The sequence below is a fragment of the Balearica regulorum genome, chromosome 5, assembly GCF_011004875.1.
Source record: "Balearica regulorum gibbericeps isolate bBalReg1 chromosome 5, bBalReg1.pri, whole genome shotgun sequence".
In the NCBI taxonomy this organism is placed as follows: Eukaryota; Metazoa; Chordata; class Aves; order Gruiformes; family Gruidae; genus Balearica; species Balearica regulorum.
Genome location: NC_046188.1, coordinates 58378198 through 58390257, shown reverse-complemented (window position 1 = coordinate 58390257; position 12060 = coordinate 58378198). Strand labels below are relative to the sequence as shown.

Below are 12060 nucleotides of genomic sequence, written 5' to 3'. Positions count from 1 at the left end.
CGTGCCATGCTGGACCTTATTCTCACCAATAAGGAGCCTGGTAGGGGATGTGAAGTTCAAGGGCAGCCTTGGCTGCAGTGACCATGAAATGGTGGAATTCAGGATCCTCAGGGAAGCGAGGAGGGTGTGCAGCAAGCTCACTACCCTGGACTTCAGGAGAGCAGACTTTGGCCTCTTCGGGCACCTGCTTGGTAGAGTACCATGGGACAAAGCCCTGGAAGGAAGAGGTACCCAAGACAGCTGGCTAATATTCAAGGGTCACCTCCTCCAAGCTCAGGAGCGATGCATCCCAACAGAGAGCAAGTCAAGCAAAAACACCAAGAGGCCCCCATGGATGAACAAGGAGCTCCTGGGCAAAGTCAAACAAAAAAAGGAAGCCTACAGAGGGTGGAAGCAAGGGCAGGTAACCTGGGAAGAATACAGAGAAACTGTCTGAGCAGCCAGGGCTCAGGTTAGGAAAGCCAAAGCCCTGATAGAAGTTAGTCTGGCCAGGGATGTCAAGGACAACAAGAAAAGTTTCTATAAGTATGTTAGTGAGAAAAGGAGGACGAGGGAAAATGTGGGTCCCCTCCAGAATGAAACGGGTGACCTGGTTACCCAGGATATGAAGAAGGCTGAGGTACTCAATGACTTCTTTGTCTCAGTCTTCACTGGCAAATGCTTGAGCCACACTGCCCAGGTCACAGAAGGCAAAGGCAGGGACTGGGAGAATGCAGAACCGCCCACTGTAGGAGAAGATCAGGTTCGAGAATATCTAAGGAACCTGAAGGTGCACAAGTCCATGGGACCTGATGAGTTGCATCCGCAGGTCTTGAGGGAACTGGCGGATGAAGTGGCCAGGCCACTCTCCGTCATATTTGAGAAGTCCTGGCAGTCTGGCGAAGTTCCTGCCGACTGGAAGAGGGGGAACATAACCCCCATTTTTAAGAAGGGAAAAAAGGAAGACCCAGGGAACTACAGGCCAGTCAGTCTCACCTCCATGCCTGGCAAGATCATGGAGCAGACCCTCCTGGAGACTGTGCTCAGGCACATGGAAAATAAGGAGGTGATTGGTGACAGCCAACATGGCTTCACTAAGGGCAAATCGTGCCTGACAAACTTGGTGGCCTTCTATGATGGGGTTACAGTGTTGGTGGGCAAGGGAAGGGCAACTGACGTCATCTACCTGGACTTGTGCAAGGCATTTGACACTGTCCCACACAACATTCTTGTCTCTAAATTGGAGAGACAGGGATTCGATGGATGGACCATTGGAATTGGCTGGATGGCCGCACTCAAAGAGTTGTGGTCAATGGCTCAATGTCCAAGCGGAGAACGGTGATGAGTGGCGTCCCTCAGGGGCCGGTACTGGGACCGGCACTGTTCAACATCTTTGTCGGCGACATGGACAGTGGGATTGAGCGCACCCTCAGCAAGTTTGCCGATGACACCAAGCTGTGTGGTGTGGTCGACACACTGGAGGAAAGGGATGCCATCCAGAGGGACCTTGACAGGCTGGAGGGGTGGGCCCGTGCGAACAGCATGAAGTTCAACAAGGCCAAGTGCAAGGTCCTGCACGTGGGTTTTGGCAATCCCAAGCACAACTATAGGCTGGGTGAGGAATGGATTGAGAACAGCCCTGAGGAGAAGGACTTGGGAGTACTGGTGGATGAGAAGCTCAACATGAGCCAGCAGTGTGCGCTTGCAGCCCAGAAAGCCAACCGTGTCCTGGGTTGCATCAAAAGAAGTGTGGGCAGCAGGTGGAGGGAGGTGATCCTGCCCCTCTACTCGGCTCTTGTGAGACCCCACCTGGAGTACTGCGTCCAGCTCTGGGGGCCCCAGTACAGGAGAGACATGGAGCTGTTGGAGCGAGTCCAGAGGAGGGCCACGAAGCTGATCAGAGGGCTGGAGCACCTCTCCTATGAGGACAGGCTGAGGGAGTTGGGATTGTTCAGCCTGGTGAAAAGAAGGCTCTGGGGAGATCTAATTGCAGCTTACCAGTACCTGAAGGGGGCCTACAGGAAAGCTGGTGAGGGACTGTTTATGAGGGAGTGTAGTGACAGGACAGGGGGTAATGGGTTTCAGCTGAAGGAGGGTCGATTTAGATTATGTTAGAAAGAAATTCTTTACTGTTAGAGTGGTGAAGTACTGGAACAGGTTGCCCAGAGAGGTTGTGGAGACCCCATCCCTGGAAGTTTTTAAGGCCAGGTTGGATGGGGCTTTGGGCAACATCGTCTAGTGGAGGATGTCCCTGCCCATGGCAGGGGGGTTGGAACTAGATGATCTTTGAGGTCCCTTCCAACCCAAACCATTCTATGGTTCTGTAAGGTCTCCCCAGAGCCTTCTCTTCTCCAGGTGTCTCAGCCTGTCTCCATAGGAGAGGTGCTCCAGCCTTCTGATCATTTCTGTGTCCCTCCTCTGGACCTGCTCCAACAGCTCCATGTCTTTCTTGTACTGGGGACCCCAGAGCTGGATGCAATACTCCAGGTGGATTTTCCACATATTCATCTAGAATGTGAGATGGCTTTTTAAGATGCATGGTCTGAGACATGTAAATGAAGTTAGACCTGTTCTGTGTCTAGGGGGACTTTCAATGATGACAAAGAACTAGCATTCACCTGCAGGAATTACTGTAGCCAAGAATACATATGGAACTTTTTATTGGCTTACCTATGGCACATGCGACATAACCATGTTATATTCCATATTGCTTGGTTGTATTACTCAGTATGTGGAAGCACCTGAATAGTGAGTTATTGAAAACACTGAAGGAGAAGCAGACAACTGTGTGGGCAACAATGGTATGAGAAGCACGCAGCCCTGCCTACACAGCATTTCACCTCTTCTGCTGCCACTCTCCTAGACAGACCTTTCATGAGCCCATGTTTGTGAAACAAGATATCCCTCCCATATAATTATATGCTATAATTATATAAACCCTGGTATTCCAGCACAAAGAAAAAATGTTTTATATAATGTCAGTTAAAACTTGCAGAGCAGTCAGAAATGCTTCTCAGTCCAGGCACAAATTCACAGACCCATCCCTTTACCTGTGCTGTAATTACAGCCTTAAACTGTTGGTTTACTTCTCTGTCACAGATGGTACTTATCTTAGGGATATAAAATGCGCTGGATTTTGGAAATCTGTGTTGTTTCTGGATTAGAAAATGATTTCTCTACTCTTAGAGAATATCTAAGGTTCCCCCTTTAAAAGCAAAGCACAGTCCAAAGACAGGATCTAACTAAAAGGTAAGGGAGATAAAGCATTTGAATACTGCCCTCAAAATATGATTTTTGTGTTCCTTCTGCAGTACAAAAGGACTGCCACATCACTGAAATTCAGCACCCATCTCTTCATACAATAAGATAGCTAGGTTGTCCACAATAGTGCAGATACTTTTGCTCTACTCCTGATGGAATTTGTCCACAGTATGTCCAGATGATGGGCAGAGGGAGAGAAGACCCTCCAGTGGGTAGAATCTCTCTGCTGCATAAAGCAGTATCCTTTTCTAAATGATCTACCTCGTAGCTATGCTGTAGTTCTGATAGTAAGATCTGGGCAATTTATTTTCTTTTAGTGAGACCTTCTCTTTCATGCTGACTGGGGAAGATGGGAGCCGGCGGTTTGGTTATTGCAGGAGGCTGTTGGTAAGTACATCATCTTCACGTCAAAATGCAGAATTCTGTTAAACAATATCTCAAAACTATAGTCTGAACTTACTTTGAGGGTGTCTCTCATGGTTTTTAAAGAAAACAGAGTTAGTCACTCTGAAATTTGGATATGTAAGGAGCTCAAGTAAAGAAAGAATTTGTAATGGCTGGCTGAATCAAATGGATCCCAAGTCTTGTAGGAAATTCATAAGTATGTGGAAAGTTTCTTGACTGAGCACTTACCTTTAAAATTCTTTATATTACATGCTTTCAAGCAGAATCAGAAATACTACGACACTGCAAACAAAGGCAAATGTGGTATTTCTAAACATTTGTGAGTAGCGTTTATCTCTTGGACAGCTGCTTACATCTCCAAAGCACTCTGCCAGCACTGCCTAATGAGTCTGCAGCAGGTCCATGATGTAGGTAAATAAGCCACCCTGTTGAGTAGGAGGGTAACAGTTGTGGAGAGCGGGCCACCAGCACCATTTGCTCAGGACCAGGCAATAAGCTGATGCCAGTGCCGGGAAGTCTAGGTTCTCGGGCTCCTTTTCTGTCCTCATGACCAGGGGTGGTCAACTGGTGGTAGGGGGGACCCGACTGAGCCTACCAAATAGTCTTGTCTCATCACCTGGAAAATCACTGGTTATCTGATAAACTGAGAGCATGACAGTGCGTGTCTGTATGTGTCAGGGCAGGGGAGCAGGGAGGAAACTGCACAAAGGCTTGCACAGTGTATTAAGGCAGGTGAAGCACAGCACAAACAGGGATTTTGCTGTCCATCCTCCAGATCTGACTGGATAGCTGCAAAGCATACAGCAGCACCAGCCTACATTCATCACCTCTTGGATAGGTTTGGATCTGGTTGCGAGTGACTAGGTGGGGAGCCATGCCTTCTGTACTGTTCACATGACAGTTGCCTGCACTTGGTTGGAGAGCTGCTATGGATATTGGATGCTGCACGAGCATTTTGCATACTCTCTGTGCAAAATGAATGTCTGCAGCAGCATTGCAAACTTGTAAATAGGTATCCCCTACCTAAGAGAAAGGGGCACTGTCACTTTCCTCTTCCTTCCCTCTCTGGCATGATTTCCCATCTTTCCAAGCAGGGAGCACCTGCCTTCAGTGGCTTCCAGTAGACAGAGCAACTTGCTGTCATTAGAACAGCACCCTCCATCCTGCATGCTGCCTGTACCTGACCCTGCTCATACCCTGCTCTTTGTCTATGGCAAAGCTCCTTGTCGTGCAGACAGCAGATGCTCTGTCTGGGAGGTATTGCTGTGTGTGGTTCCTCTATTTGTAAGAAGTTTCATTTAAACTAACATAACAGAAAACTTGTTTATCAATTCTGTGGGCGGTAATTGCCATAGGTAGCATCACAGAGACTCACTTACTCTCTATAACACAGTGTGTAAGTGTGGGCCACAACAAGGTTTATATGTGGAAAGGAAATGTCAATGACAGCTTGTGTTGCAGTAAATCTAGGGCTGGTCGGGGGTGATTCAGAGATAAACAAGTGGAGCACCTAGAAGGTATCCTTGCTGGTGTAACTAAGCATAACAAGATGTAGGGCAGCAGTACAATTCCATTACTTTTTTTATGTGTGTCATTTAAAAGGATAATAAGGTAAACTTGGAAAAAAATAACAAAACCTCAGAAAATGTTGGCTAGAATTAAATTATGGAATGCTTTCACTCTACCAGGTAAAGGGGGATATAAGACTTTCATATTTCTTACATTTCTTCACTGAAAGTGAAGTGATACCAATGTACTTTACCAGATTGTGCCTTTCTGGGGCAAATCTTGCCATGACTTCTGAGAGCAAAACTGGCACAGTCTGGGGCTTAGAAAGAAAGAAGGTTTTGGAAGCTACAGAGAAACATCTCAGCAGTTCTCTATCTGGGGAAATGGCAAAAGTAGCAGAGATCTGCTGGTATTTGGATCCTGCAACCTGTTTCTGTCCTGCTGGGAGAATGGTGGAGTTTGGGTTGTTAGCTGAAGTGCCTTCTCCATAGGATTCAGCTGTGCTCATAAAGAGTAACAATTTCTTGTCCCCTGCAAGGGTTGGTGCATGGGTGGAACAGCCTCACTGATGTGTGTGTAGCTCAGTGTGAGATTTCTATTTACAGTCACGTGCATACTTTCTTATTTTATATGTGCAAATACAGAGTTTGTACAGGCAACAAGGGGCAAGTAAATTCTACAGGCACTGTTTATATGCCAGAGGCTTGGGCTTTAAAGCAGATTTTTTCTATTTGGGAGTCCAGTTTCCTGAGCAGTTTCTGAAAGCTTCAGTCAGGGTGGCTCTGATGTCCAGGAGTTCACAGCATCTCCTTTGATCAGTCGCATTCCTGACCCACAAGTTCTGTCAAATGCAGTAACCACAGTTCGGGAACTACATGATGTTTTTGGCAAACATCATGTAAGAGAAAGATGGGGCCATACTGTGCAGTATAGAACCATAAGAAAACCCTAAAATCATTCTAAACCACTCTGCTTCAAGACAAGCCAACTGCTGTGAGGCTAGTTCCTTAGAAAATATTCCCCAGCCGTCCTGGCGAGAGATGCTCTTGTAATACCCAGCGAGAGATGTCTTACACCTTCTCGAGCGTTTGGCAGTCCTCGGCAGCAGGCTCCGTGGCTGGATGGCCCAGCCAGCCTGATCCTGGAGGATGGCTGGCTGTGTCTTCTGCGGAGGCCAGTGTTCCAATTCCTTTGTTTATGAAGCAATCACTTTTTGTCAGCCTTGTTCTCCTTTGGCATGTTGCGATATGAACAAACTGCTCCACTTTTTCTTTTCTGCCTTCGGATTTCAGATTGTTTCAAACCCTTTGTTTGGGGAGTGTGTGCTAAAACCCTGCCAAAACTACCTCAAGGGATACAGTGACAATTATGTTCTGTTTGTACTACAAATCCTGTACACTATCTCCTTTAAATGTATTTATATTGTTTTGTTTCATTTTGGAACAGGATTAGAATGGAATGTAACCTATTGTATCACAGCTAACAATCTGCACTTCCATAGATAGCATGAAGTTTTCCAGTTCTATCTTGATACTTCCAAGGCAATCATGTAACAGCTTTCCTAGTGACTTGGTGTGAGAAGTATGCATCTTCATATAAAAGGAAATGAGCCAATATATTGCAGAGATACTAGCTCTCGCTACTATGCCATTTTATGGCAAAGAATACATTTTTCTTTAATAACACAGATTAATTTCACTTTCTTTTCCATGCTAATTAATCCATCGACTTCCTAGGTTCTTTTCTAGAGCTGTTCTTGGGCTGTGGCTCTGCAGTATGCACATGTCGGCAGCAAAGATGATTTGAGCAGTTCCTTCTGAGGGCTCAGCCTCACCCGGCTGGTCACAGCTCTCTCCAGTGAACATTAGAATGCCACCGGTGCTACGGTGTGGCAACCTGGGCAGGGGCAGAAGGGAAGAGCCAGGAGCACAGGAACAGTAGTAGCACACGGTGGGGAAGGAACAGAGGTGAAGCTACTGTAACATGAACCTGAGTGTACCTTGTAAAATACAGATTTTTAATTTGCTTTAGTGTATAAGTTCATTTTACTAATTGTCCTGATTTACTATGTTAAAAAATTGCTTTCTAAATGGTATGACTGAAGTCTTAGCTCTTCTCTCTCTGTGCAGCCCCATAGCTTGTGCCAGTAAGAGCACAGCTTTCTGCTGACAGAGCCTCTGCTGCAAGACCCACCAGTACTGGAAAATCTGCAAAATTTTCCTTACTGGGAGGTCATGAATGCCCAAAAAAAGGGTGTAGACAGCCAGAGAGAAACCAGGCCTGTATCCTTTAGGAGATGCTTGGATCCAGTGCAGCTTCTCAGCAGCCTGGGCTGTCAGTGGCCTTATGGCGGGGATCCACAGCTGTGCCAGCCCCTGTCCCCAGGGACAGTCATGGCATGTAAGCTGCTGTTTTATGGGATCTTCACAAGCATTTCAGGCTTTACTGCCATGGGACTTGCTGTGGGTGCTGAGGAGTGCTAGTTCTAGCTAGTGGGGCAATACTGGAGTATAAGATACTACATCCTCAAAATAATGTCCTGCAGTTCGTTGCCACAGCTGGCAGCTGGTTCATGGGAACAGTAGGAGACACATTTCTATCGTATAGGGCAGATATCTGAGAAGACCCCATTCTCAGAGCAGAAAGCCTGATGATGTCAGGATTTCTTGGCTGGTAACTTTGTACTTGCAGAAATAAGATGAAAACTTGCAGGGTCTGTTTCACCCTATCCTACCTCTCTTTTCCCTCTCACATAAAAAATGGTCCTCCAGCACTTTTCTAGGCTAAGACAAGCCAGCCCCAGGAGTCAGTGGAGGAGCAGATGCCTGAACAAGAAGTGTGTATGTTAAAACATGAAAAACAGTTGTTAGGTGGGACTAGTTCATCCTGCATTTGCTGGGGCAGGAGAGAGGAATATGTTACACTGTGAAAGCAGCTTTTGTGGGATGCAGACTAATGTTTATGGAACTGAAAAAAGCTCACTGGAAAATCTTTTCTTCCCCTTGCCTTCTTCCCTCCAGCCTGCCCTCCCCCAAGCACCATTGACAGCCCTGTGCACATTGGGTGCTCTGGCATTAAAAGTTCATGTTTCGTGTATAACAAGAAGACTTTAAGACAATCTTTTGGATTTAAAACAGCCACAGTTTTCTCATGGTCTGAATTTGGACTGGCCCTAACAAGGAATTAAGAGCTGCCACAGAAGCTGGCTTGTGACTGATGTATTCGTTTTAGACTCTCAACATTTGAATTGTTCTGATTCCTGACACCATTAAGGAACATCTCTGTTTCTGGATATGTTGGCTTGCTGGTGAGGCTAGGGCTTGTGTGGCCATGAGAATGTGATTGTATTGGGCTTAAGAGAGTGGTGATCTGATCTGATGCATTAACCTGATTTCTGCAAACCTACTTTTCAGTCTCTGTATTTGTAGGTCTGTCATTCTTTAAATTAAGGCAGCAACAAAACAGCAGACTTCCCAAGAAGGAGCCTTGCTGGGTTTTCAGTATGTCTCTCTCTTTCTGAAACTGCCAAGCCTTAACTACTGTATGCACAAAAAGGTTCATGGGAGGCATCTCCTCTATCTTCTTGATGTCATCCATTCAAGCTACGCACCCCATCAGCTTGTGTGTGGCTCTAATGTAACTGAGCAGGAGAAATGTGCTGGGAGGTTATTCAGGAATACCATTTATGATGGTCCTGTTTCACCTGGTCTTGGGGCAGCCCTTACCGCTTCCTCCAGTTTTTCTAAGAATGCTCTCTGGAGAATTATTTAGAAGTTCTCAGGTGAGATGTCCTGTCCTATTTTGGGGAGGAAGGAGCACAGTCCTTCTGGAGTCTTCAGCTTGATGCTAGTCTGTTTCTTGCTGTAATTCTGCTTCTTTGAGATGGCAGGTAGGACTATGGTGCATGTTTTTCTTTCTTGCTCTTTTTCTTTTTGCTGCCTTTCCTCTCCACACGGTGTATCTTCAGGTGGATGGGAGAAGCTGGGAGAAGTGCAGGAGGAAAAATGTTGTGTTTGGTAATCACTGCTTTCGTTCCTACGATGTCAGCATACTGGGACTAGCATTCCCCAGTTGTTTCTGGGGCTGTGAAACCAGGATCTTTCCTGACACCCCACAGCCTCACCAGTGTCTTAATAACCCCCCAAACCACTGAGTTATGTGTCTGAATGGCTGGCAAGTATGCAGACTGCAGGGACAGCCTGCCTTGCTTTGAAAGCAGGCGCATGCAGTGTGTGAAAGACTCACAGTGCTATGCCACACTGGGAGGAGATCTCTGAAGGTTCCCCTAGAGTTCAAGCACATGGGCAGGGAGGTGTGATTTGAAAGAGAAAAATGGCAGGCTTATGTTTTTGGAGCAAAAGCCTCCTGTTTCTCCTGCCAAAGCAGGTTTTGGAGCGGGCTTTAGTCAGTAAACTTCAGATTAAACTCACTATAAAAAACAACTGTCCTGAGCCACTTGCGGACCAGCTCTGATGCAGATCTCAGCTCCTCGATCTCATAGCCAAGTTCTTGTCAGTTTATGTTCATCCTCTTGGGAAACTGTCTTGTTATCAACAAAACTCATTAGCATTTTCATTCGTGATACTGGACTAAGGCTGGAAAATATCCTGGGCTCCATGAAAACAAATTGAAGACCAAATCAAACCACCATCCCCTTCATCCCTCCTCTTCCAGTAGGAGTGCCATCTATCAAGGCAGAGTCACTCTGATGCCTCTCAGCTGTGCTACTTTACCACACAGCTTCTCTGAACTGGACCTATTCATCATGTGGAAGAGCGAGCCTCAGAGGACATGACTCCCAAAGCTTTGTAGCTACCTTGTAGAGCACAGCCTGCAACTTGGAAGCACTCTCTCCTGGGAAGAGAGGAGGTTAAACCAGTACTGTTGGCCTGACCCGGTGCTCAAGTCTCCCCTAATGAAGAGATGAGTCCAGGCAGAGAACGGAGGAGTGTCATGACCCATATGATGCTTTTCTGGGAAAGAAGCAAACTAAAGCATAATGAGCAGGTGGTTTAGATCCATCTTTGAGGTGTAAACTGATGGCTGAGAGGGGACGTTATGTGAAGAGTTGCCAGTATTAGAAATTTGAGAAGTCCTGCCCCTCAAAATGGCTCTGCCTGAGGCTTTTGCTTGCTGCCTCTTACAATTTGTATGCATCTGGGAGGCCGTGCTGTTTGCAAGAAAAAGTCTCTGAAATAACAGAAAAGGATGTCCTATACGATGAGTGCAAGGAGGGAAGAATCCCAGCTCTCAGAGACATGTAGCCTTTAAGACGTTTGAAAGCAATGAAATTTCATAAAGGAGAATCTTTGAGTAAGCGCTAGGCAGTTATTGTTTCTGGTCTTATAGATGACCCAGGAATGTGATGTTTTTACTGGCACTTAGTGAGACAGCTCTTGGTTGGGAGCTATCCAAGGCTCCTGGCATGGCTTCGGCATTCCTGCAGATTTGACACAATGATTTTAACCAAAATCCCACATGCTTGATATAATCACTCAGTGCCTTTAGAAAGGGTTTTATACCTAATATGGACAAAAAAGGGCTCTGCTTTTTCAGAGATGTGACGTGTAGCGAGCAGGTTTGGATCCAGAAATAGACTCATCTGTGTTCACTTAGCTTTGGTATTTTTTGTGGTCTTTATTATAACAGGCAGGCACCTGCTGACTGTCCAAGTCTAGATTGCAATATGCAGATTTAAAAAGCACAGCTACCCCTCAGTTTCTCTTGATTGACATCTGTGTGGCATGTAAATGTCAAACACACCATGGGGGAGTTAATCACTGTATCAGCAGAGTGTAATGATGAGACAAAGATAAAAATATACTGGCGTTCTATGTGGATACAGAGAAAATGATCAGCCACTTTGGCTAAATGTACAAGTGGGCAGAAGCTGATGGAAACAGTGACTGAGCTCCTTTATCACAGAGTTGTTATTAATGGGGATGACTCTATCACTGCTTGTGTATCAATAATTTACAGCTCCGCAAAGAGGCAAAGTGATGCCAAGTGATTCCTTTACAGCTGCTTTTTGCTCCATGCAGCACGAGCACAACTGAGTCCATGAGATGCAAGGAAGTAGGCAGCCTCGCCTCTTGCCTCAGACCCCGCTTTCAGCTTTTTGCTGCTGGGGTACTGGGGTTTGCTAGCGTTCCTGCAGCCATTCTATGCTGTGAGGGATGTAGCTCCTGGACAAGGCAGTGTCAGGACTTCCGTGCATTGTATCTTGGGACTACATGTGACTGCATCTGAGGTCAACAAACTGCCTTGTTAAAATAACAGCCCTTAGGAAGTGTGTGCCTGCTGATCTGGTGAAAATCAGTTGCAACTACACAAAACTGTAATGCTGCATCACAGCCTATTAAAAATACAGTGGGAAGCTGCTATGCTTGGATGTCACTGCCATCTGTGTGCATTGTACAGATGCAAGACACAGGCAGACCAGCTCTATGCTCTGAAGACCTTGCCAGTAAGGATGGTTTTTCTAAAGTTCTCAGTATTGGCTTAATTTTACTTCTTTTCCAGTAAATAAGCTGAATCCAGCAAGTGTTTGTACCCTTCTTTCAGACACAGTGCTGACGGGCCTTTCCCTGCAGTGGTATAGGCAGGGTTGCAGAGTTCCGTACGCTGAGGGAATACAAGGCAGTCATGCCAATTTAAACTATTTGCTTCTCTAGGAAATATCTCCAATAGGATGGTTACAGAGGATGGTCTTTATAGTGGTGGGGTTTTTTTGGGAGGAGGATGGAGGTTGATTCATACTTGCCACTGTTTAAGTTATTTAAGAATTTATCACACATTAATCTGAGGAAGTTAATGACTTAGCTCATGCAGCTTGCCTTTGTTTAGGTCTATGAGCTTGCTTTCTGTAAGTTGAGTTATCTTTGAACATCATGGAGTGAGTGAGGA

At 46.0% G+C, this 12060-nt stretch overlaps 1 protein-coding gene across 9 annotated transcripts in view; it reads left to right on the top strand.

Annotated features, from left to right (window-relative positions):
- DENND2B (DENN domain containing 2B) overlaps window positions 1-12060 on the top strand; it is a 181956-nt gene that overhangs the window by 135764 nt on the left and 34132 nt on the right. For all 9 annotated transcript variants that reach the window (XM_075755119.1, XM_075755116.1, XM_075755117.1 and 6 more), the window contains one exon: window positions 3558-3627. In XM_075755119.1, coding sequence (XP_075611234.1) covers window positions 3558-3627 — 70 coding nt within the window. The remainder of the gene's footprint in view (window positions 1-3557; window positions 3628-12060) is intronic.